The 27,941-nt window shown below is 40.8% G+C and overlaps 1 protein-coding gene and 1 pseudogene across 2 annotated transcripts; one reads left to right on the forward strand and one right to left on the reverse strand.

Annotated features, from left to right (window-relative positions):
- The first annotated feature begins 3,819 nt into the window (after positions 1-3,819).
- Positions 3,820-27,869, forward strand: sgf29 (SAGA complex associated factor 29). The gene is made up of 10 exons (XM_084072209.1): positions 3,820-3,834; positions 5,075-5,154; positions 8,625-8,700; positions 11,086-11,158; positions 12,007-12,071; positions 12,948-13,077; positions 21,098-21,244; positions 25,542-25,577; positions 25,998-26,160; positions 26,661-27,869. Exons 2-10 carry the CDS (start codon positions 5,089-5,091, stop codon positions 26,775-26,777), a joined length of 873 nt encoding a protein of 290 aa, XP_083928335.1. The 5' UTR covers positions 3,820-3,834; positions 5,075-5,088; the 3' UTR covers positions 26,778-27,869.
- LOC311055691 (tripartite motif-containing protein 16-like) lies at positions 16,556-19,825 on the reverse strand (annotated as a pseudogene). The gene is made up of 3 exons: positions 19,811-19,825; positions 17,328-18,282; positions 16,556-17,216 (listed from the first exon to the last, which is right to left on the reverse strand). The product of its transcript is annotated as a tripartite motif-containing protein 16-like (transcript).
- Positions 27,870-27,941: the final 72 nt, after the last annotated feature.

Raw genomic sequence — 27,941 nt, forward strand, 5'->3', positions numbered from 1 at the left:
ATAGTGCTATAGCTTTGTCCAGGCTTATGTTGTCTGTTGAGGATGACAAACGCTTGCCTTCTGTCATGACCCAAGCCCCTGTTTCACTAACACTAAGATCACTCGTTCACAAACCATTTACCAATGAAGAAATTGTACATCTCCTCAGAAGCAAAACTAGTGAAAGTAGCCGATCTACAAGCTCACAAACCATTAAAAGTTGTCAGATTGTACATCGGCTATTTTCACAATGAAGTATGTTATACATTGAAAAAACATACTCTCATTGCTATCTGAAAAGTTGTGAGATTGTAGATCAGCTGTATGTAAAAAACACTCAATTAAGTATTTCATGTTACCTTTAACAATTGCAGATGTATTCATTGATAGTCATGTTGTGTGAAATGCAACTTAGATGAAGTCTGCACCAAGTGAGGCTTGAACTGGTGACCTTCAGGTTGTGGGGCACACATTTAAGCGAGAAGCCACCAACAGACAAGAGCCTGTGAAAGGAGATCACACAGATGATACAGTTTCACGTAAATAGCTGAAAAATCCTGGGTTTAAGTGTTTTTCAAACTGCTCAAGATTGCGGACAATCTAAGGGCGGTGCTTACTGGTCAACGTGATAGATGTGTTCCTCATTAGTCAAGGCACATGTGTAAGCAGGTCTAATGGCTGTCGGCCAAACGAGGCATGACTTTTGCCTGTTTAAAGTTTCAATTTTCAAAAAATTGCTATAGCGCCCCCGTTTGACCAATTGGAGTAAGATTGGTTTCAGTGATATTTGGAATGGCCCTTTACATTTCTGCAAAGTTTCAAAGAATGGTAAGTCTGCATGTATGTGTTAGGGGCAGATGAATAATTGTCATAAAACTGCAATATTCATTGGCTCATTAAAGCTTCATTTTTTCACTTATGGAAGATATTTTGCAAACGTTTTTTGGTATAGGTCCAAAGTTCATGTGTAAAAAGTTTCGTGCAGATTACTCAAAAATCCCAGGAGGAGATAGGTTTTAACTGTTTTTCATATAATTCGAAATGGTGGGAGATCTAAGGGTCAGAGGTCAAAAGTCAGAGCGTGAAAGTTGTTCATCATGAGGAGACGCATGTGTGTATTGAAGTTTTATGGCTGTAGGTAAAACAGGGCATGAGTTGTACCTGTTCAAAGTTGGCATTTTCAACTGAGTGCTATAGCGCCACCTTTTGACGAAAGATTGTGAGATTTATTTTTTGATCGTTTTTCATGACCATCTATCATATGGCCGAGTTTCATAAAAAGCGTATGCACGGTTCAGCCAGAACTGGCAAAAACGGCAGAAGAAGAAGAAGAAGAAGAAATGGAATAATGCGAATAACAATACGGGTCCATGCTGGAAGCCTGGCCCCGTAAAAATAGCAGAGGGTGCTGTTTTTTCCTTTTTTTGACTGGGTTCCTAGATTGGACAGACACACATAGAGCATATGGCATGTGCATAAGAGGTTGTACTTCTTAAAGTTTTTTTTATAGGGGGAACATTTTAATGTCACTTATTTTGTTGATGAAATGTGCATATTTTACCCCCATTGTGAGGGTAATGAGAAAACTATTGGGTTTTTTAGTCTTGGAACCTATGTAATTGTATTCCTTGGCTCCAGAAATGTACACTTTGACACCAATATTATCATCATAGCCCTAACAGAAGCAAAGATATGGGCTATGCTGTATTGCTGTAAATGGTGGCGGCCATTTTTTAAAACACAAATACTTTAGAAATGACGTCTTATCTAGTTTGTGTCTTTGGATAATGTATTTCCTATTCCCCTAAGGTACTTCCATGCCAAAGGGAAAACTAAATTAAAGTTTTAGAGGGGAAATAAATGGGAAGTTACCCGTTATTTACGTATTTTTCTAATAAAATGTGCATATTTTACCCCTGTTTTCAATGGCAATAAGAAAATGATTGGGTTTTTTGCCTGGAAACCTATTGAATTGGATTATTTGACCCCAAAAATGTACACTTTGACACCAATAATATTATTATAGCTTTAACAGAAGCAAAGATATTGGTTCTGCTGTATTGCTGTAAATGGTGGTGGCCATTTTTTAAAACGTGTATATTTCAGAAATGAAGGGTGATCTAACTCGTCTCTTTGGATAAATGTTTTCCTATGGCCCTAAGGTACTTCCATGCCAAAGGGGAAACTAAATTAAGGTTTTAGAGTGGGGAAAAATGGAAAGTTACCCTGTTAAAACAACATTTTCCAATTAAATTAGCATATTTTAGCCCTGTTTTCATGGCATTGAGAAAATGATAAAAATGTTTTGCCTTGAAACCTATTGAATTGGATTACTTGACCCCAAAAATGTACACTTTGACACCAATATTATTGTTATGGCTTTAACAGAAGCAAAGATATTGTTTTTGCTGTATTGCTGTAAATGGTGGCGGCCATTTTTTAAAACATGTATATTTCAGAAATGAAGGGTGATCTAACTCGTCTCTTTGGATAAATGTTTTCCTATGGCCCTCAGGTACCAAAGGGGACCTTTGTATCGTGACTTGAAGTCAACAGCCTATTTTTGGGTCCTAAAGGTTGTTACACACCGGGGTGATTTTTTCGTGCGAATAATGCGTTTTTTTAAAAAACCTTATAAAGTCAATGGCTCCGTACATGGAGCGAAAAAGCGAAAAAGCGAACAGAAAAAGCGTCTTTTAATTATTCGGAACGAGTCCGAATTTTGCGTATATTCGCTATAGACCAATTATTTGTTTACTAACATTGAGCCTGGACGCACAGGTGATTGTTTCACGCAATCAATTCCCAACCTGTTTCGGGGTGCACTGGTTTCAGCACACCCCAACCCCCTCTTGTGTGTGTTGGCTAGTGAGACGCGTCCTAACGAGACCTGATATAATGGGTTTCGTTGCGCGCATACTGGCTGCACGCAGCCAGTATGACGTCGTCTGTTAAGGGGTCTATATTCGCCGGTTTTGCCCGGTGTGTAAGGACCTTAACACCTCCACTAATGCACAATATCAGCACCCTGACTCTGTTTGACCAGAATGGAACAGAGCCTTCATTAGTATGATTGGTAACACCTGTGAATGTCTTCATAATATGGCTGCTGTGAATAGAGCCTATGGTGTTACATTTTGCAAGTCCAGTAAGCACTGAGCACTGTCTGTCCCTCCTGTCGATCCATACTTGCCAAACCACGCCCCAGTAGTTTTCATTGGCTACCCGCCTGATTTAGGCTCGGTCGCCCGACGGTGTCGCGTGGATGAAATAGCAGATCTACAAGCTCACAACGCGTCGCTTCCGCGACGCGTTGTGAGCTTGTAGATCTGCTATTTCAGCCGCGCCGGCGCCACGCCCTCTTGCCTGGGCGGAAGTGACGTGCTGGTTTGCAGCCAGCAGCCAGTGTTGCCATGTCGGCTTATTATAAGCGAATATGGGCTTGTTTATATTGGTAGTTGCGGGTTGCGGTTTTTTGGGCTTGTTTCTAAAGTGAGGTTACTTATTTAGGCTTGTTTCAAATAAATAAATAATAATATTTAAACCAGTGGTTCTCAAATATTTTCATAAATGTTTTGTGCCAGGGAGCATTTGTGTTGTAACTTGTTAGAATGTTTCAAATTATATTAAATATACCACATTTTATTTCAAGATTTTTTGACAATAGCCAACGCAATAGGTTTAAACTAAAGTGCTCGTGTGGCCTAGTTGCTTCTTTTGGGCTTATTTCCCTAGACCTGGTCGCTTTTTTCTCTCACACAATCTGGCAACACTGACAGCAGTGTGTTTACATTTCATTCGTGCGGAAGCTAAGCTAGCGCGTTTCGGTACAATTAAATCACATTTAAAAACCAGGTAAGAATTATTACTCACAGACTTTTAGGGTTCTAATGTTCATTAAATGTATTTACATTTACGTGTAATACAAACATACATGTTGCATTTTATAACGCTTAATAACATCAGACTGGTCCACTTAGCTTAGCAACCTAGCTAACGGCTACTTCGTCGCACCGAAAATAGCCGCGGATCTACAAGCCCACGTCGCGTTCCACTGGCGTCCCGTTGTGGGCTTGCAGATCGGCTGTTCTTTCAGCGCGTGACACCCTTAGTACGACGAGCCATACATTCGGCGTTATACTAGACCGGGGTCATTGCGCATCCTTTTCTAGGGCGGATACGGAAACGGTTCTTTTTGGAAACATTTTTGTGTGCTTCAGACTATGACCGGATATGGTTTTGTGAGTAGGCGGGCTTTAGACTGGTTACAAATGCAATGGAGATCAGGCAGGAAGCCTGGAGATGCTTCTTTGATTGATTGAATAGCAGATCTACAAGCTCATAGCGCGGCACCGAGTGCTGCGTTATGAGCTTGTAGATCTGCTATTTTTGAAAATGTGTGGAAATCTGAATATATATCTATATCTATATATATATATATATATATATATATATATATATATATATATATATATATATATAAATAATATTATTATTATTATTTTTATTGTAATAATTTGAAACTCAAATCTTTGCTTCTGGGGGTTTCTGCAAATGTCTGCTAAATCCTAACAGTTTTTAAAAAAAAGTATTTGGCCATGGACCCCTATCTCAAAATATTTTGTTCCAGGGACCCCCCAGAAGTTTTAACAGGGTTAAAAATGTTCGCTTAAAAATATATATATATTCAAAGATTTGCACACATTTTCGATTTAAAAAACCCCCCAGCAGATCTACAAGCTGGCACTTGGTGCCGCACTATGAGCTTGTAGATCTGCTATTTTTGAATAACAGATACATCTATAAATGACACAGATGCGTTCCCAGTCTTAAAGGGTTAAGACCTGAGGCCGATTCTACAAATGCCCTCTAAACCAGTAGTTTAAAAATGTTTGCTTTAAATATGTGTATGTATTTATGTGTATATATTCAAAGATTTGCACCAATTTTCACGATTTTTCAAAAAATAGCAGATTTACAAGCTCATATTATGAGCTTGTATATCTGCTATTTTTGAATAGTCAAAGACATCTAAAATGACAGAGATGCTGTCCCCGTCTTAAAGGGTTATATTTGCTTTCTTATCTCCAAGCAGCTTCCGGTGCAGACATGTCAGCCGACACGAAGATCGCGGAGCTTCTGACAGAACTGCATCAGCTCATCAAACAGACCCAGGTGGGTGTGTCAGTATAATGGGGTCTACACTAGACCGCGGTTACACGGACAATATTTATTCATTCAGAACAGGGGTGGGCAACTTTGACGATGGAGAGGGCCACTACTATATTTCCACACTCACTCCAGAGGGCCACATTGCATATACTGTTGCGCAGAAACCTCTTCTTATCTCCGTGTTTTAACTTTTTTCGTAAATGAATGGCGTACTTCTCCATTCTATTTCACACAAAAGTAGCAAAAATAGCAGATCTGCAAGCTCAAAACGCGACGCGTTTGAGCTTGTAGATCTGCTATTTTAGCTATTTTTCAATTGGAATCCTGAAAAGTAAATATTTTATGTTTATTTGTATTAATTTAGTTATACTTATGTTAACTTTATGAACTTAAATACAAATACTTTGGACATAAAAAAGGCAATAGAATTTTAATACTAGTCATTAAGATACTAATATAGACTGAAGTAATTAAAGCGGGTCATGTTTGCATGTTTGGAATTGTAACAGCTGAAATCAATAATATATCAGTATTCTGATATTAACCTGCAGGCCACATTAAGTGAAGGTTTTGATTGATTGAATATTTTATTAGGCAAAAGAATGTAAAACAACACATTTACATTTAAAATACTTTGTCTAACAGGTCCGTTCATAAAAGTCCTTGCGGACTTGTTTCCAATGAGGGCCTTGGTATTCAATTCATAGACATATATAGTGGCACCACAGTTCGAATATCATTACACAAAGAAATAAAAATAAAACAGCAAAAAAAATTATATATATATATATATATATATATATATATATATATATATATATATATATATATACACATACATACATATATATATATATATATATATATATATATATATATATATATATATATATATATATATATACATATATATATATATACACATATAACACTATGTACAACCAATGGAATAAAAAAAGGGGGGAAAGACATGTACAAGAACAGGGGGGGGGGGGGGTCGGCTGTCTAACGGGAAAATGGTACTACCTCCTCTTTTGGCCTCCTGAAAAGTGATTTTTTTAAGGCTCTTTTAAATGAGCCCAGCGAACTGCATTTTTTGAGGGATGGGGTTAGACCATTCAAGGTGGGGGCCGCCAGTTGCCCATCTATGATTCAGAATGAAAAGCATTCATTCGGAATTTTTAACTTTTGTGCAAAGTGGTTCCCGCCTGGGCATGGACCAGGGACCGCCCGGCTCCACTACCCGAGGCGGAGCTTCCCCTGGTGGGCATGGGGAGGAGGCAATAGCCCCCTTGTGCCTCCGCGGTGGAGGTTTGTCGGCCGTAGGCAGGCCGGGAAGCAACGCACCGACTCCTGGCCAGGCAGCGTTGTATGCGGTGCGAGCCTGCGTTTGTGATGCCTTTTTGTTATCGCCGTTTTAATGCGAAAGTAGCAGATCTGCAAGTTCAGACCAGTTTCTTTTATTGTATTGGTACCAGACACGGTAAAACGTAGGGTAACCTACTACTTGTCACATTTCTCATGTAGGCTACCTTCATTTTATTTAACCCATTAAGACCTGGAACTGTGTCATTTTTAGATTTGAGCTAAAACGCATTATTTTACACTTTGGGCTATTCAAAAATAGCAGATATACAAGCTCATAGCGCGGCACTCGGTGCCGCGCTATGAGCTTGAAGATCTGCTATTTTTGAAAAATCATGAAAATGTGTGCAAATCTTTGAACATAATATATTTTTAAAGCGAACATTTTTAACTCAAATCTTTGCTTCTGGGGGTCCCTGGAACACAATATTATGATGGGGGTCCGCGGCCAAATACATAGAATTTTGGGGGTCCTTGACATGAAAAAGATTGAGAACCACTGATACAGAATCATAGGTTTTTCAGAATACTGGTGAGATTTAGGAGACATGTAGAATCGGCTTCAGGTCTCAATGGATTAAACAAAAAACGTTTCATCTGACTGAACACTGAATAGATTCTTTTGATTATAAGTTCCCGTTTCATGTCAAGGACAGGTAAAGATTGTTCCTCCATCATAGGCTCAGATCCTCGGAGCGTCCGGTCTCCTGGACAAGTCTGGGCTTAACCATTACAGTATATAAGCTTTTAAATGACGCTATAGAATTCATTCATGTAAATTCCGATTGGTATATACCGATTCAAACGGTATATACCATACCACCCCTCCAAACCCAAATGAAAATTCATTGGAATGGAATATTCTATTCCAATTGAGGTGTTTGTTTACATGAGCATTTTTATTCTGAATGAGCAGTCATTCCGAATATAAGTGGAATATTCCTGTCCATGTAACCGTAGCCACTGTGTGTGGTTGAAGTATTATTATTGTATCTCATATATAACAGAAGGACTGGATAAGGGCTAGACCATGGGGGTCTTCAACGATTTATCCAAAGTATAAAATAATGATCAAAGTGGTTACGCAGATGCTTTCCCAGTCTTAATGGGTTAATATATTGGATTTATGTTACTGTGTAATTTCAGACATTTAACCTCTTAAACTCTCAATACTTTGTAAACTTGACTTTTGGCTCTATACTTTGGCCGCTCTTTTCCCCTTCTACACCAAATCTCTTGGCCCAAAATCGCATATCTACAGTGCGGCACGTTCTGAGCTTGTAGATCTGCTATTTTTTGACGAATAGTCCCCCGGAATAGTGATGCTAGGGGGTCAAGTGGTAAAAAATCTCAAGGTAAAAAAAAAGTCCCTGTCAAAAAGTCCCCCAAACATTTGACTTGACACCAAAACGCGCACGTTGTTTGGTCTGCTGTTTACCGTTCCAACTTATAAATAAAAGTGCTTTAAAGGACCGTTCCGTGAGTGCTGCTTATCTCTGTTATTGTAAAGTACCTCTGTAAACTCTGTAATATATTTAACCCATTTAGACCGGGAAAGAATCTGTGTCATTTTTAGATTTATTTGGGCTATTCAAAAATAGCAGATATACAAGCTCGTGGAAAATGTGTGCAAATCTGTGAATATTTTTAAAGCAATCATGTCAAGGACCACCCAAAATGAAATGTATTTGGCCGCGGACCCCTATCTCAAAATATTTTGTTCCAGAGCTGCGAGGCGTTGTGAGCTTGTAGATCTGCTATTTTGGGGTAAAGTTCACCTCAGAAAAGGGATGGGGTTACGGTAAAAAAAAAAATCATATCACATAAAGATTTGGCGGCCCCCCTGTAGTAACTCTGAGGACCCCCGAGGGGTCCCGGACCCCCTGTTGAAGACCCCTGGCCTAAGTATAAAATATGAATAAAGCGGTTACACAGATGCTTTCCCGGGTTTGAACGAGTTGGAGTCATGCTCGCATACCTCGTGTAACAAAAAAAAAGGGTTCCACACAAGCTGTGTTGACGCTCAGTTTGGAGTTATTTTGCTTGAAGCCATGATTATGATGCTGCAGTAATGAGATTATTAAAACCAGATGATTTCTTTGTTTCAGGAGGAGCGCTCGCGCAGCGAACACAACCTGCTCAACATCCAGAAGACGCATGAAAGAATGCAAACGGAGAACAAAAGTACGTAGTCCTCCCTCCGTTATGTGATGGAGAAAAACATGTTTGACTTATTTGTGTCTGCCTGTCTCTCTCTCTCTCTCTCTCTTCCACACTTCACACCCGTACCCCGTTAAGACTGGGAACGCAGCTGTGTAACCACTTAAACCAATATTTTACACTTTGAGCTATTCAAAAATAGCTATGACTGAAATCTTTGCTTTTGGGCGGTCCCTGGAACAAAATATTTTGAGATGAGGGGTCCGCGGCCAAATACATATCGTTTTGGGGGGTCCTTGACATGAAAAAGGTTTGAGCACCACTGATTATAGCAACATAAGTTTTTCAGAAAACTGTTTGGATTCAGAAGACATGTGTAGAATCCCCAGAAGCAAAGATTTGAGTTACAAATGTTCACTTTAAATATGTATTATGTTATTCAAAGATTTGCACACGATTTTTCAAAAAATAGCAGATCTACAAGCTCGTAGCGCGGCACTCGGTCCTACAGTATTCAATTGTTGAATTCTGTATTAAATCTAATCTTAACAACAAATATCTTCTTTTATGGGGGTCCACCCTGATATGACTTATTTTCAAATAGGTTACGAATAGGTTATGAATACGTGTCAATTTGAGGGTTCTCTTACATGGAAATGTTGAGAACCACTGCTCTTGAGCAACTATTGCACAACAAAAATATTTCAACTGTACTCCATCTGTACACTAACATGTCACAGGTTGAGATGCTTGGATGGTTCTAGATTCAATCACAGATATCAAAGGGTGTGAAAACTGTCTAAAACTGTAATTTGGGATTGACTACTTTGTCATTTACAGTATATTCACTATATTGTAGCCAAATTCCGAGAAAACCGATATCAAGCTGGCATTGGCTGCGGTTACATGGACAGGTATATTCCACATATATTCAGAATGACTGCTCATTCTTTTGCACATAATAATACAAAAATGTAGTAGTGCTGTCAGAATTGGCCAAAAATTAACAAATCTCACATTTGTATTGTTTTATTGTTTTTTTTAATATAAAATATTGTATGCAGTAAAACTTTAATTCAAAGACTGCATAAGTCTATTTATGTCTCTATGCGTCGGCCACGGTTGATGCTGAGAAGCGCTCGCTCCTGCCGGGATAAAAGGAATGATTCATATTCTATAGCGTCATTTAATAAGCTTATATATAGGGGTGTGCCGATACACTAATTTCACGAAACGATACGATACGATATTTGGCTCACAACTTCGATACGATTTCGATACGATACGATACGCACTTTTTTTATTATGAAAATATATGGAGGAGAAAAAAAGAAAATGCAAACAAATAATTCTGTTTTTGCATTATTCAGACATGCAAACTTGTAGCTTTTCAGCTACAATAGCCGTTTTGAATCCAAATAGTATGACACCTGACCCGAAAAAAAAACATGTTGTCACTCTTTTCACTTCGGGGCCGTTTGCATGCCTGATTATTATGATTGTGTAAAAAAAAAAAAAAAAAAAAGATTTTTTTTTTTTTTTTCAAAAACGATATTTTTTTTTTCCAAAACGATACATATCGTCGCGAAAACGTATCGCGATATATAGCGGGACGATATATCGGCACACCCCTACTTATATACTGTAATGGTTAAGCCCAGACTTGTCCCGTAGAACGGACGCTCCGAGGATCTGAGCCTGTGATGGAGGAACAATCTGTACCTGTCCTTGACATGAAACAGGAACTTATTAAAGAATCTATTCAGTCAGATGAAACGTTTTTTTGTTTAAATAAAATTAAGATAGCCTACATGAGAAATGTGACATGTTGTAGGCTAGCCTAAGTTTTACCGTGTCTGGTACCAATACAAAAAAAAGAACTGGTCTGAACTTGTAGATCTGCTACTTTCGCATTAAAACGGCGATAACAAAGGAACGCAGGTTCGCAGCGCATTGCTTCCCGGCCTGCCTACGGCCGACAAACCTCCGCCACGGAGGCACAAGGGGGCTATTGCCTCGTCCCCATGCCCGCCAGGGGAAGCGTCGCCCCGGGTAGTGGAGTCGGGCGTCGCCTGGTCCATGCCCGGGCGTAGGCGGGAACCACTTTGCGCAAAAGTTCAATTCTGAATGAATGCTTTGGGTCATGTAAACGAAGAATACTTTTTATTCAGGTTCCATGTAAACAGGACATATTGTCCATGTAACCGCAGCCACTGAGATTTATTACGTGAACAGGACCATAGTTTGTTGACAAAAAAATAGCCATTCTACAAGCTCACAATCCGTTGTGAGCTTGTAGATCGGCATTTTTTTTTTCGCCGTGTGAAACATACAACAAAAGTATAAATCGGGCTTCACACCCACTCATAGAGATTTAGTTGTATAGTTGTGTTCTCTTGTCTGTTCCAGCGTCTCCGTACTACAGGACCAAGCTGAGAGGCTTGTATACGACGGCCAAAGCAGACGCCGAGGCGGAATGCGGGTGAGTGAACGACGACCCGGTCGATCTCACCTTTACTGTTCGATCAGCCATTCTCAATATGTGGGCCGGGGCCGTGAGGATTTTGCTAGTGGGCCCCCAAATAATGATGATGGAGAGGGCCACTATCTGTCTCTCCGTATTTGAACTTTTTTCGCCATTCTATATCACACAAAAGTAGCAAAAATAGCCGATCTACAAGCTCAAAACGCGTCGCAGTGCGACGCATTTTGAGCTATCTTCGATAGTTGATCATAAATTGATATTCCAAAAGATTCTCCTCACATACTTCCATTGCCCAGTGAAAGAGGTCTCAAAGCCACTCTTTTAGCACATAAATGAACACAAATAAAGCAGATTCTGACAATGTAAACGCTCAGATATGGCTGTCCATCTGAATAACAGCATCTGCTAAATGCCTACATTGCACATTGTTCCAGTAACCATAATGACTAACAAAAAAGGTTTTGATATCACTTTTACCCTACCTTTAAATGCAACACCTCCAGATTGAGATTTTATTCTAGGTACAGTTAGGACACACAAACGTTAACAACTTATTTTGTTGTTCATACTCCATAGAAAGCCCCTTCCCTGTTGTTATCCCCGTGTAAAAACAGATTCACTGCTGCCACCTTGTGGCGTGCTGTGTCAAGTTGCTGAACACCAACACACAGATGGCATGGAGCAGTGGTTCCCAAACGTTTTAGCTGTGTCCGTGACCCGCAAATGGGTCTCGAACCCAGTGTTTGGGAACCACTGGCATGGAGCACACTGACTGCTTAGAACCACCATCATCCCTGTTGCCTTCTGGACTCTTGGTTGTTTATTTGTTCTTGTTTATTCCACAGCATTCTTCGCCGAGCTCTCGACAAAATTGCAGAGATCAAATCTTTACTGGAGGAGAGGAGAATAGGTAAGGTGTGTGTGTGTGTGTGTGTGTGTGTGTGTGTGTGTGCGCACACAAGCGTGCTTGTGCGTGTGTGTGTGTGTGTGTGATGATATATCGTACTGCTTTTTAAGATCTCCAAAACCACATATGAAGAACAGAGAAAATAGCCAACCTGCAAGCTCACAACGTGTCGCACCGTGACCCTTTGTGAGCTTGTATTTTAGACATTCAAATTTAGACATTATTTTTTAAATGTTAAAAATATTTGCCTATAATGACATGCCATGAGGGATGGTAGGTTGAAAGAGGTTAATGCAATGTGTCTAGTCTACTTCTAAGTGAATATATGCATAATAATATTAATATGTCAAATTCTCCAACATGATAAGATATGTTTTAAGAGGCCATTAAGCATTTTTTAGCACCTTTCTGCCATGCATTTCTATGACAGTATTGCTAAAAGGATAACAGAAAAAAGCCCCATGAGGGCTTGTTTCCATTGTGGTCCTATGTATTCAATTCATCATGATGTCCAAAGTACACCACCACTCATAAAATGCTTTCTGGAAACGGCCCCTAATGAAAGATATTGAAAACATTGTTTAATCTCTGACACTCTGCTGCTTCCCCGTTTGTTATTCAGTTGTCTTGATTTCAGTAGTAAAGCAAAACACATTGTTAAAATAGTTTAAAACCCCTATATTCTTATTTTGTTTTTACCCCACATGTTTTTGCTGGAAATAGACGATCTACAAGTGAGCTTGAATAGCTGCTAGTTCGGCCCCAGAATATAGGGACGCTACAGTTCATGTGGTTTAAATGTTGTGATGACAACATCATACAGTGAAGTACCTCGGCTCTGTTAATGAGTGAGGTCTCGTTATTGTTTTCTGTCCCCAGCTGCTAAGATAGCAGGCGTGTACAGTGACAGCGACCCGCCCAGGAAGACCATGAGGCGAGGCGTGTTGATGACTCTCCTCCAGCAGTCGGCCATGACGCTGCCTTTGTGGATCGGCAAGCCAGGGGACAGGTAGCTCGTCCAAACCTCATTTACACGGCAATACGTTCAGGTTCACCCATTCAAAACGCGAACGCATCTCTGTCATGTTTAGATTTCTTTGGGCTATTCGAAAATGGCAGATATACAAGCTCATAGCGTGGAAAATGTATGCAAATCTTTGAATATATATATTATTAAAGCGAACATTTGTAACTCACATCTTTGCTTCTGGGGATTCAAAAAATGTCTTCTAAAAACAGTTTTTTGAAAAAAACTTATGTTGCTATAATAGCACTGGTTCTCAAAAACGTGTTTGGCCGTGGACCCCCATCTCAAAATATTTTGTTCCAGGGACCCCTAGAAGTTGTAACATAGTATAAAAAATCGCTTAAAAAAAACATATATATATTCAAAGATTTGCACAAATGTTCAAAGATCTGCTATTTTTGAAAAGGTTGTGAAGTTTATAAACTTGCAGATCTGCTATTTTTGAATAGCCAAAGAAATTTAAAATTACACCGATGCGTTCCCGGTCTTAAAGGGTTAAAGAACAGCCAATCCAATACTGTTCTATACCAAATTATATGCATTGAAGTTTTGAAACTAAACTGGGTATATGGGCTGTCTCTGAGGAACTGCTTGTTCCTTGTGTTGTTTCATTCTCAATGTGTGAAAGAAAGGCTTTTTAAAAATCATATTCAAAATGTTTGTAAAGACCTTTTCACATCTGGTTACATTTGGCTACAGCACCATTTAATCAAAAGACAGCTTTTTGGAATGCAGTGCATTCATGCATGTGGAGGGAAAAAGCCTGAGAAAAGGCTAGATAGTTGTTCTCTTGTTCCCAGCAGAGATACTGTAAGTGGCTTACATTTTGCTACTCTACCAACAGACATCTATTGAAATTGCACTGTAGTTAAATCAAATGTAGTGCGCTGCATTTGTATGTGACTTTGTTATGGTCCAAAGGTACAGTATGACAGGAGATACTGTAACGGTCAGATACTATATATTTGACTGTTACTATTTTTTAAATCACGGGTATTGAATGATCTCTTTACAGATACAATTGATTATGTTGAGAGCAGTGCACTTCAACAAATAAACAACAAATAAACACAGCCAGAAATAAAGCACGAAAGTTTGTGGTCAGGGTTAACCCTTTTATCTAAATCAAATGACAGGAAAATAATACATGCATTGCAAAAGTAGCAGATCATGAAGCCCGACGGTAAAGTCCGCGTCTCCCGCACGCTCGCGCGCACGCGCCTATTGTTCCAGTATAGTTCCTTGTGGCGTCTCCCAAACGCTCCCCTCCAACAGCACGAAAAAAGGTTGATTCCAAAAGAAATCCAAAAGCAAAAGTAATCCTCTCCAGAAGCGGAATAATCCAAAGAAAGGGCAGATCTCCACGGAGAAAAGAAACGTAAATCCACGCTGGATACAAACACAAAATAAACGGTCTCACCAATAGAAGAATGTCCTCAGCGTCTCTTCCCTTTAACGGTGAGTATTGACAGATAATGTGGCCTTTGCTATATTCCACTGATAGCTTAGAGGAACCGACAAATACTTAATCAAACTAACCAGGTCTCCCGTGGACTCCCTGACGGTTTGTCTCTGTCATTTCTTTTCCCCCCCGAGGGCCGGCAACTTCCGCACACTATATGGTGCGTCCGTCATTCACAGACCCATCAATCAATGTCAATCAATCCATCACAATACATCAAAATGAAAGCATAAACATATAAACCCCCCAAAACAATAACAAAATGAAACCATAACCATCACAAACGATAGGACCTTACCCTTAAAGGATGGCGTTAATTTAAGGACTATTTTAATTCATAGGCATAAACTTTTAAATGCCATTATAAAACTAAATCCTCTTTTACACATGTGTGGCAGCGCTACAATACAGTCGGCCCCCAGGTATTTTAACCCATTAAGACCTGAGGCAGAGTCTACAAATGTCTTCTAAATCAGTTTTCTGAAAAAAACCTATGTTGCTATATCAGTGGTGCTCAAACCTTTTCATGTCATGGACCCCCAAAATCATATGTATTTGGCCGCGGACCCCCATCTCAAAATATTTTGTTCCAGCCCCCCCCCCCCCCGACGCAAAGAATATACGGTATTAAAAGATTTGCACAAAATGTCACGATTTTTCTAAAATAGCAGATCTACAAGCTCATAGCACGTCACTTTGTGCCGAGCTATGAGCTTGTAGATCTGCTATTTTTGTTTCTCTCACACACATACATACTACAATATATAGCTAAAATCTTCCCGGTTTTAATGGGTTGATATTTTCAAATATCGCCCCCTTTGAATAAAGCTAGGACACCCTATCTGACCCCCTGTCTAAATATTCTGTGTACAACTTCAGTTCCATTGCATTGTGGCCTAGTACTATTGTTCATGTTATTGTCTCTGCCAGGACATTAAGCCTATACATGCGGTCATACACCAACATTTACTCAAATAATAGTATTTACACATATTTACTATTGTTGTTTACTATTCATGTAATTGTATTTGAATATACCAGTAATCATTTAATGCCAAAGAGTCTCTGAATGAATTTGTATTTTATTCAGATGTGTGATGTTGTCATGTTTGAACATGACAAAAAGAATCAACATCAGTGAATGTTATTTAACATGGAATATCAAACCCACATAATAATCATTACTTCATAACAAGACAGAATAATACCAAGAAACTCATTAATAATCTTCATTTGTCCCATGAAATTAATTGTATGAAGAGGAGAACATAATAGTAAACACTAATCGCAATTATTTGAGATAATTGGCATAATCATCATAATCGTCATAATCATTTCCATGTTGAAAAATGTTCATATATTTTCAAAAATAGTGGAAATAGCTGATCTACAAGCTCAAAACGTGTCACGATATGACACGTTTGGGCTTGTAGATTGACTATTTCCACTATTCATATAAAGTATAAAGTTATTCTATTATGTAAGTTATTTGTCATATCTGTCCTGTGCACCTTTGGTTTACAAAGCCTAAAAGCCTGAAAGAAATGACATTTTCCTATATACTGTTCCAATGTTCAACGACAGAAACACAACTAAATTGTTAATCGCAATTATTTAAGTGACAATTAATCGCAATCTTCTCAATAGACAAGATAAACATATGAATCGAGTGACAATGACAAAGCTTAGGAACAACACTACTGGCTTCTGATGCCTCTCAAACTTTAAATTCAAGGAGCCACTTAACTCAAGAGTTACAGACATATACTGTAGGGCGTCCAAATGAATCCTCCTCAAGGAACCCTGAGGGTCCCTGGACTCCACTTTGAGAACCACTGGGTTATAGTATTTGCATCAACATTACAGTTTACTTTTTGAATGCTGAGAATGTTGACCTTCAGATTGAAACGACAAACAAAACAAAAAACCCTGTACAATTATGAATATGATTCTGGAGTCATGAGAGACGACCATGAGAGACGACCCCCAGGGTTTGATCTACTCGAGGTCACACAACTCAGCACTGCTTCCTTCATCAAACCAAAACCCAAATCCAGCATAGAGGGGCCCGGTGAACCTGGTCTGGAGTCTGTGGAGGAGAGTCATGGTGTCAGAGACTCTGTAGAAGGACAGAGTACCTGCACTGTGATCCAGGTACACTCCTACTCTGGACGACACAGGACCTGGGATTTCATTAAAAGAGTTTTTGTGGTTGTAAACATAACCACCTGGCCCACACCGTAAAGACACGGCATAATCACTGTATCTAAACAAACTTAGATCATATTTGTCACCGTTGATAACTTCATATCCGGATCCTGTTCTGTTGATATCCTTGTGTGAGACTGCTATGTCAACAACGTTTCCACTCCACTCTACCTCCCAGTAACAGCGTCCAGTCAGACCCTCTCTACTCAGAACCTGCATCGTGGTGAATCTCTCTGGATGATGAGGATATGATTGTTTTTCAGTCATCAATGTTACTTTTCTGTTCCTTTTAGACAGAGCCAGATCGTGGTTTGCTGTGTTTGGATCCAGTGTGATTGGAACTGCATATTGTAAGAACTCAGCTCTCGTCTTGGGTTCAGGCCAACCAGGAGTTGTGTTGTGGTGTCCTAAGAACCGCTCCCCGTGTGTCGACTGGGGCTGAACACTGCTCCTAAGAGAATGTGTCAAAGTAATTACAAAGAAAAGGATCACTACAAATGCCCTCTTCATTTGTTTTATTTTAATAACGTCCTCTAATTGTTTTTTTTCTGGCGGCGTTGACAGTAAAACATCCACTCTTTTCACCCCCTCTGAGACGTTTGTCCCTGCCTCTCTAAGACTGTCCTCTAGTTCGTCCCTGATCTTTGACACTGCCGCAGTCACGTCTTCAAAGGATCTCTGAGGACGGACATTGCTGCTCACTGGGTGTGTAGCTTCGCTGATCCGTGAGAGGGAGGTGTAGCGGTGTAGAAAATGGATGTGATCCTCTATGTGTGAGATCTGCTCCAGCTCAGCATGTCTCCCCTCCAGTTCAGTGACCTCCTGCTCCACACACTTCCTCTGCTCTTCAGCACGACTCGCTTCACGTTTCTGCTGGTCTCTGATCAGCTCCCTCACCTCAGATCGTCTTCTCTTAGTGGAAGTGGTGAGCTTATTAAAGACAGTGTCAGCGTACTCCACTGCTCTATCAGCCGAGTGATTGATGTTCTTTATCTCCTTGTGAAGCACCTTTGCCTCTTTCTCTCTCTCCTGGATTCTCTGCTGGAGGTTCTGCTGGCTCATATCAAACTTTTTCTGTCTCTCAGCCCGTTCTGCTGCAGCTGAGATTATATCATGCCCTTTGTGTTCCTCCATGGAGCACAGATAACAGATACACTGCTGATCAGTACGACAGAAAAGCTTCCTCACCTCATCGTGACGAGAGCAGATGTTCTCCCAAAGCTCGCCGGAGGCTTTGACCAGCCTGTGTGCCTGTAAGGCGGGGGATCGATAGTGAAGCAGGAGGTGGGCGTCGCAGTAAGAGACCCGACACTGAAGACATGTCTTCACAGCTTTCTGTTTTCTCCGGGTGCAGAAATCACAGGCCACATCTCCAGGTCCATCGTAGCAGAGATCAGGAGAAGCAGCTGCAGTTGTCTTCTGTACATCCATCATGTCAGCCAACAGGTGTTTTTCTTCAGAACGGGTCTCGGGACGAACGTCTGGCTGCACTGTGGACAGGGAACACTCACTGGATCCTTCAGTAGATCCAGACAGATAGAGCAGCCAAACTTTGCCTGGTCCAGTAGAACCGCTTAGTGCTGCTGCTGCTGCTGCTGCTGCTGTTGTGCCATTTTACTGCGTACTGTCTGGAATACAGGAAGAGTGCAGCTTGGCTTATTTCCCTCAATCCTCAGAGATCATATGACATGGGAGATTCTTCCTGTGTGTGTGTGTGTGTGGGGGGGGGGGGGGGGGGGGGGTCACAGGCTTAAACGAGGACACAGAGGAGTTTATATGCGGACAGTAGCCTCACATTTCAGCAAATATTGACTGAACGTCTCAGAGAGAGAGAGAGAGAGAGAGAGAGCCCAGAAATAATTGAAATAAAACGTGTGTGTGTGTGTGTGTGTGTGTGTGTGTGTGTGTGTGTGTGTGTGTGTGTGTGTGTGTGTGTGTGTGTGTGTGTGTGTGTGTGTGTGTGTGTGTGTGTGTGTGTGTGTGTGTGTGTGTGTGTGTGTGTGTGTGTGTGTGTGTGGGGGCGCGCCACGTGGAAGAGGGAGGAATATTCACCCTGTTGAAGTATGAGTCAGTGATTTAATACCAGATATTGTGGAATGTGTTTTTCTCTCTGTCTGACCCCCCCCCCCCCCCAGCAGAAAGTTTGGATTCTCAAACTTTCTGCTAAACCAGCTAACTCCTCTGACTCCAGGCTCCACCCCCTTTTGACCTCCAGCTTCATTGTGAGCTTGGAGGTCCATTCAGCTGTTCTTATCAATGATGAACAAAACCTCCTAACTACATTTTCTGAAAAATGAACATTTTGGAGTTAGCTGGTTTCTGCCGGAAACCATTTACATGATCTACATGATCTATAGGTATCAATATGTATCAATAAGTACTAGAAGCTGAACAGAATGAGTGGAGACAGGGGCAGTGAAGCTGACCCCTCACCCACTCACCCAGAGTCACCAGCTACGGATGGTAATCATGCCAGGATCCGGATCTGTCTGCTTTGCATGGCACTTCTCTACAATAAACTGACCATTTAACGCAATACGTCGTCTGTCATAACTTGATAAATTGCCAACAAGGTGAATAACAGTTTCAGAGGAAGACTTGAATTCAACTTTATTCAGACATCTACTACTCTTGACTCTAATGTTTACATCTGATGTCGATAACCCCAGAATAATAACTTATTTTTGTTTAGTAATTTAAGAGCCAGGACAGTGGATAAAACAGTTTCTGGAACTGTCACAGTTTAAATAATAGCACACTATTTATACTGATATACAAGCTCAAAGCTGGTCACTTCGTACCCCGCTTTGAGCTTGTACATCTGCTATTTTTGAACATTTTTGAAAGTGTGAGAACTACTGCTTTAGAAGGCATTCGTAGAATCGGTCTCAGGTCTTCATGGGTTAAAGTCAGCCCCACCTTTACCAGCTGCCAAAGTGATGAACACATGAATGTATCACTGATAGGCTCTACAGGACTTTTACTTGTAATGGCAGAGTATTTCTAGATTGTGATAAAAAAAACTACATTTTACTTAACTCTAACCATGTACTTCTCCATTTGGGTCCATTTGGTTCAATTCTTTACACTCTCAGAGTTAAATGAACACGTCTCACAGTGTAGATAGATGGGGGTGTCAGATATAAACATTGTATCAATTGGGGTTTGCAGTCTTAATGCATATCCAACTGGAGGTCCTTGATAAAAAAGAAAATGCAGATAATCACCATGGTTTAGTAGATCAGTGGTTCTCAACCTGTGGGTTGGGGTCCCCTAGGGGGGTCCCCACATGATTTGTGGGGTCCCCAGATGAGAGTGAAGTGACAATTTAAGGACTTTTAAGACTGTTTTAATACCTAAAGAAAAGACAAAAGACCATTACTGCATAAAAAATGCAACAAAAGTCTTTTGAAATTGCACTGTAGTTAAATCAAATGTAGTGCGCTGCATTTGTATGTGACTTTGTTATGGTCCAAAGGGACAGTATGACAGGAGATACTGTCGGCCCTCAGGTACTATAACCCATTAAGACCTGAGGCCGAGTCTACAAATGTCTTCTAAATCAGTTTTCTGAAAAACATATGTTGCTATATCAGTGGTGCTCAAACCTTTTCATATCGAGGACCTCCAAAATCATATGTATTTGGCCGCGGACCCCCATCTCAAAATATTTTGTTCCATGGCCCCCCTCGAAGCAAAGAGTATACTGTATATACAGTATTAACTCATTCACTGCCACTGACGTAATAAACGTAATTATTCCTGTTTACCAATGCTGCCACTGACGTAAAAAACGTAATTTAAAAAAAAAAATTAATAATTTCAAATTTGACCCAAAGACCAAGGAGATATGATTTTTCGAAGATCTAGACTCCCATCCACTTCCTTGTTAACTTCAAACTTAAAAATTCTGTATCTTGGCTCCTGAGTAGGCCTACTTTTTTTTTTGTTCAATGAAAAATCTCTGGCAGTGAGCAAACGCGGCCAGCAATAATTCAGGCAGTGAATGAGTTAATGCATATCAAACTGGATGGCCTTGATAAAAAAGAAAATGCAGAGAATCACCGGTTTAGTAGATCAGTTACATGATTTGTAACAAATAATATAAGTTGTCAATAATAATATTGAAAATAGCCGATCTTGCAAGGCGTTGTGAGCTTGTAGATCAGCTATTTTCACAATATTTATCTGTGGAACCGGGCCAAACTAAATTGAATGCCTCAACTCCTATTCCAAGTGCTTATCAGGGTGTGTGAGGGAGAACCACTGGTTCAGTAGATAATACAACATTAGTAATGTGACCTTTGTGTCTTTACCTCTGTGCCCCTGCAGTCCTCCCCCGCTGTGCGGTGCCACCCCGGCCAGCAGTGACTACGTGGCCAAGCAGGGGGACAAGGTGGCGGCCCGGGTGAAGGGCGTGGACGGAGACGAGCAGTGGATCCTGGCCGAGGTGGTCAGCTACAGTCACTCCACCAACAAGTATGAACGTCTAATTAACACATTGGGTGCCAGCATTTTATAATAACAGATTACGTTCGGTGCCGAAATCTCACCGTTGAGCTGCGCAGCGCTGTTTAAGCTGTAGACTCCACAACGTGCATTTCATGTGGAAAAAAAGCATGCCTCCATTTTACCCGATGGTCCTGGTTAACGCCTGGAACGATAACATCTCTCACACGATTAACAATGGCGGAGCGATCGTGCATACAAATTGAGTCGTTTTCCCCAGCGTAAAAAGTTTCGGGGTTTTAGAGAAGGAGATAGAACGGAAGCGGATGGGCGCCATGTTTTTTGACACGATGATGCATCTGGCCTATCCTTCTCAGAATCACCACGGGTGATTCCAGAGCTACTCCAGCCCCTCCCGTATGGAAAAAAAAGAAAAAAACAAAAGGACACCAAACACGGTTCAGACCGTGTTCGGCACCAGAGCGCCACTCTGAGAAAACACGGTTCAGACCGTGTTCGGCACCCGATGTGTTACTAGGGAGGGGTCCGAATAATCCAATATTCGAATAATCGCGTATAGGATAAAAATGTGTATATATATATATATATATATATATATATATATATATATATATATATATATATATATATATATATATATATATATATATATATATATATATATATATATATATATATATATATATATATATATTTAGTTCTGTTGCAATGGGTTTGGATTGTCATCCAAACCCATTATTTCACCATGTCTTTAATGGTTTTGTTACAATAATGTAAAAGATGTACATGCTTCTGTCCTTGTTTATCTCTGAAAATCAGTTTATAGACCAATGCAATGCTGTTATTGTAACCTATGATAGTCATTTGATGAAAACACTAAACAAATCCCCAGAGCATTTTTGTATTATTATTAGAAAAGGGGGCGTGGCCGAATATTCGGATAATCGGTATGAATAGAATTATAGTAATCGATGTTCATTTTGGTCCCTTTTACACATCCCTACTAATTAACAAACAGCACCAACAAATGCATTTGGCAATCGCATCCGGACAGAGTGTCCTATCAGTACTGGGTTTTGCTTGACGTGGAATAATCTCCCATTGGCCATAAAAGATTGTCCTACTTTCTCGTCTCTCAAGTGCAATCTAAAGCAGGGGTCTTCAACAGGGGTCCTCGGAGTTACTACAGGGGGGTCCGCCAAATCTTTGTGTGATGGGATTCATTTTTTACATTAACCACTTGAACCCTAGCATCCCCTTTCTGAGGAGAACTTTAACCAAAAATAGCCGATCTGCAAGCTCACAACGCCTCGCAGACCAAGTTAAAAAAAGAAGAGTTTAATCTGAAACACAATTTTATACAATATAGTAGGGGGTCCCTGCTTCATCTCTCTCTCAGCCAGGGGGTCCTTGGCCTGAAAAAACGTTGAAGACCCCTGATGTAAAGAAACGGTTGCTCGATGACCAGGCTTTGCGACCATTAATAAACACAACTAGCCTGGTTCCAGACCATAGACCCCGCCCACTCTCTGAGTGAGCTCCTCCTCTTGGTCTGGTGTCATAATGTGAGCCTATGGCTTTTCACGGTCGAAGAAAAACCTGTCAAATCAGAGTCGGAGGTGGGGGTGGGTCTAACGACAAGCCAATCAGCGAATATCTGCTAAAACAAGCTGTGCGATGACGTCAGATGTAGACGGATCCGTGGATCTCTTGTGATTGGTTTGGGGGAAATTTGAATCCCTTCCCCCTGGTAATCGCAGCCATTGCAGCCAATTTCAGACTGAAGCTCCACGCAGCTTCAGGCTGATAATCAGGCTAAAACAATACTGCACTTTAGCTAGGTTTTGCATTTTATGGTTTATTTTATGTTTTGTAATGTACAGTATTTTGTTGTTCACTGTTCTGTTTTTTTTTGTTTGTGGGGACTGGATGAAAATTGTCATCACTGCTAAATCTGGTGTATTTATACCCTACATGGGGTTTTCAACAGGGGGTCCGGGACCCCTAGGGGGTCCTCAGAGTTACTACAGGGGGTCCTCAGAGTTACTACAGGGGGTCCGTGATATGATTTGTTTTCCTTAACCACTTGAACCCTAGCATCCCTTTTTCTGAGGAGAACTATAGCCAAAAATAGCCGATCTACAAGCTCACAACGCCTCGCAGTGCGAGGCGTTGTGAGCTTGTAGATCTGCTATTTGTTTTCCCCCTACACTATATAAGTGTAGGGGGAAAAAAGAGCAGACCAAGTAAACAAAAAAAGTTCAATCTGAAACACAATTTCATTCAATATAGAGGGGGTCCCTGCTTCATCTCTCTCTCTCTCAACTAAGGGGTCCTTGGCCTGAAAACGTTGAAGACCCATGCCCTACATTATTATGCACTGTTCATTAAGATGCTCTGTCCCGTCGACATAAACAAATAAATAGCCTATCTTTATGCTCACAACGTTGAGAGCTTGTATATCGGATTATTTTTTTAATTGTTGAACGTTCTTGACCTATAATAAAAGGCTCAAAATAGGGGTGTGAGGTTTAAAGTGGTTAATAATGGATATAAACACACACCAGTGTTAATTTTACAGCAAATTTTGATTCAGCTTTAGTCATAGTCTTCTGTATAAAGTTCAATTTTGTCATATTTTAGCCATCTGAAATGTTTTTGTTTTAGTCTAGGATTAGTTGATGAAATAAATGATAATTACTGCAGTTGATTTAGTCAGCAAAAAAATATTTAGGCAGGCTGTGATGGTGTTGTAATGCATGATTTATACATCGCTGCATGCTGAAAATAGCCCATTGGCTACAGACTCCCCCACACAACCAAGCATAACATGACTTGTCTTAGTTCTATTGGATCTCTTCTCCACTAATCCCTCCCTAACCCTCTAGTCTAGTTTTTATTTGTTGCCCTGAGTTAGTGTCAAAGTGTCCTTGAGCAAGACGCTGAACCCCTAACTGTAAAGCACTTTGGATAAAGTTGCTTTGTGTATATAAATGCACCATTTCACCTTGGGTCTAATAATAATAATAACAATATTATCACAATATGATTAATGTAATCTCAGTTTAGGACAGTGGTGTCTACAGTGAGCTTGTAGATCGGCTATTCTCAAATAGCCTAGGTATAAAATAACAATAAAGTGGTTAATTTATGTTTTATAATATAATCATTTATATCTGCAAAGTAACTAGTAACTAAAGTTTTCAAATAATTGTAGTGGAGTAAAAGTACAATATTTGCCTCTGAGGTATAGTGGAGTAGAAGTAAAAGCACTGCAAATTGGAAACACTCAAGTAAAGTACAAATACCTTGAGTACATGTACTTAGTTACTTTCCACCACTACCCCCCCCTAACTGCTGCACTACTCAGTCACTGCCCGCTGCCACTTAGACCCTAGTGTTGGTACGACACCTACTGGTTGTCAAGTGGTACTGCTCTGAACCTCATAAGTTCTAATATCTACAGTATAGGAGGGCTGTCACTGATTCTGACATTTGACTTTCTGCTATTTCCACTATTTTTGAAAGTGTTAGAAAATATATGAAAATTGGAAACGATTATGACGATTATCTCAAATAATTGCGATTAGGCGTTTATTTAACCCATTAAGACCGCGAAAAGCATCTGTCATTTTCGATTTTAGGTTTTATTTTATACTTTGGCTATAATAAAAAAAATAGCAGATCTACAAGCTCATAGCGTGGCACCAATTTTTGAAAAATCGTGAAAATGTGTGCAAATCTTTGAATATGTATATTTATTAAAGCGAATATTTGTAACTCAAATCTTTGCTTCTGGGGATTCTACAAATGTCTTCTAAATCCTAACAATTATTTTATTTTATTTTTTTAAACTTATGTGTCTATATCAGTGGTTAAATTTGAGTAAAACATTTTCGCTTAAAATATATATATATATATATATATATATATATATATATATATATATATATATATATATATATATATATATATATATATATATATATATATATATATATATATATTCAAAGATTTGCACACATTTTAACGATTAAAAATAAATGAATAGCAGATCTACAAGCTCACAGTGCTATGAGCTTGTAGATCTGCTATTTTTGAATAGCCAAAGAAATATAAAAATGACACCGATGCGTTCTCGGTCTTAGTGGATTAATAATAATTGTGACAGGCATACATCTCCTCTGGCTAAGCAGGGATTGCCTCTTGTATTAGTGGTAGAAATGTGGTCTCTCGCGCAGGAGAACACATTTGAGTACAAAATGTGGCTCATACGTGCAAATGACCTTTTCTCTGTCCCCCCCAGGTATGAAGTGGATGATATTGATGAAGAGGGCAAAGAGTGAGTTTCTGTCTCATATTCTCTACCCGCCTTTCTTTTTGAAATCTCCATTTGCTTTTGTTCTCTTTTGTCTTCTATAAAATCCATCTTTCATTGTGTTGTGCCTCGATCTTTTTTTATTTCTGGGACCCCGATCGACACCGTAGAATCTAGATTGTTTCATTCAGTGGTTCTACAAACAGGGGGTCCTTGAGCAGTTACAGGTCTGTAACTCGGGTCCATTTGGTTCCATTTGTACACTCTCAGAGTTAGGATTTTATAGTGTAGATTATTAGGGTCCCAGAGATGGAACATTTCTATTAATTGGGGGGTCGTTGGCCTCATTCATATCAAACTGGGGGGTCCTTGAAATGAAAGTTTGAGAAGCGAGTGTACAAATGGAAAACCAAATGGACCCGTATATCCGTCTGCTTTGAGCAGGAGGCACATGCTGAGTCGGAGGCGCATCATCCCGCTGCCCCAGTGGAAAGCCAACCCGGAGACGGACCCCGAGGCTCTCTTCAGTAAAGACCAGCTGGTGCTGGCCCTCTACCCCCAGACCACCTGCTTCTACCGGGCCCTCATACACACACCTCCACACCGGGTGAGTGCACACACGCACGCACACGCACCCACGCACCCACGCACGCACACACAAACACACACACACACACACACACACACACACACCTCCACACCGGGTGAGTGCGCACGCACGCACGCACGCACGCACACGCACGCACACGCACGCACGCACACACACACACACACACACACACACACACACACCTCCACACCGGGTGAGTGCGCACGCACGCGCACACACACACACACACACACACACACACACACCTCCACACCGGGTGAGTGCGCACGCGCACGCACACACACACACCTCCACACCGGGTGAGTGCACAGTGCACGCACACACATGCACATGCACATGCACACAGGGTGAGTACGCACGCACGCACACCCGCACGCTGCACGCACGCACACACACACAATACACACACACACACGCACACCTCCACACCGGGTGAGTGCACACACCCACACACACCGGAATACCACACATCTGACCAGCGCTCTGTTTTTTTGCAGCCCCAGGACGACTACTCGGTGCTGTTTGAAGACACGTCGTACGCAGACGGCTACTCGCCTCCGCTCAACGTGGCCCAGCGCTACGTGGTGGCCTGCAAGGAGAACAAGAAGAAATGAAACCACCACGAGGAGGACACGACGACGACGACGTGAAGACCCGGACGAGAGCCGGGGGGGGGGGGGGGGGCTGTGGCGAGACTGAACAGAATAACACTAACCTCCATTTATGTGTGAACAGAGTTTTCGGGAATATAGGCTCTTATGCGCAGCAGCCATGTTGGAAAGGAATCGGGGCCTCTTCCTTAGACTTCCTTCACAGGTGTTACCAATGATTCTAATGAAGGCTCTGTTCCATTTAGTGTAGCACAGTGGTTCTCAAACTTTTCGATTCCAAGGACCCCTATAAGTGTGAGAGTGTACAAATGGAACCAAATGGACCCGGATCCATTTGGTTCCATTTGTACACTCTCAGAGTTACACACCCGTAAGGGTCCATTTGGAAGCCCCTCAAGGAACCATGAGGGTCCCTGGACCACACTTTGAGACCCACTGGTAGTGTTTCCAGTGAGCCGATATGCACAATATCAGCACCCTGACTCTGTTTGACCAGAATGGAGCAGAGCCTTCAATTATTATCATTGGTAACACCTGTGACGGGAAGTAAGTAAGAGGCCCACTTTCTTTCCAACAGGGCTGCTGCGCGTAGAGCCTGTTGCAAGAGGTTTGCATTCCATGGAGCAAGATCTCCGAACTTTTGATTTATGTCATCATTTGGTGGCGTCGTGTGCCGAACATAGCCGATCCATAAGCTCACAGCGCGGCTATTTTCCGCCGTATGGCCGAGTATAAATTAAAGGGGGTGTACGTGATATATTTTGATTGAATAAAGTTATTTGTTAAAAAAAGCCAAAGCTCTAATATTCTGATTAGGGCTGTGAATCTTCTGCTATCTCACGATTCGATGCGATTCCGATTCTTGGGGTCACGATTCCGATTTTTTTCCGATTTTTTCAAAACAAACGATTCTCGATTCAAAAAAGTTTTTTTCCGATTCAAAACGATTCCCCATTCAAAACATAGGATTTCAGGATCTACTCCAGTCTGCTGGCATGGGAGCAGAGTATATTTACGTAGCTTTTATAACTGTAAAGGTTTTATCAACTAAACACACAAAGGTAAATCCAAGATCCCCCCCCCCAAAAAAAAAGTTTGTTTTCCAATATTTTTTTTGAAAATGAGAATCGATCGATTCTGAATCGTCCAACAGTATAATCGCGATTC

Source organism: Gymnoscopelus microlampas (assembly GCF_963454915.1).
Source record: "Gymnoscopelus microlampas genome assembly, chromosome: 11".
Taxonomy (NCBI): domain Eukaryota; kingdom Metazoa; phylum Chordata; class Actinopteri; order Myctophiformes; family Myctophidae; genus Gymnoscopelus; species Gymnoscopelus microlampas.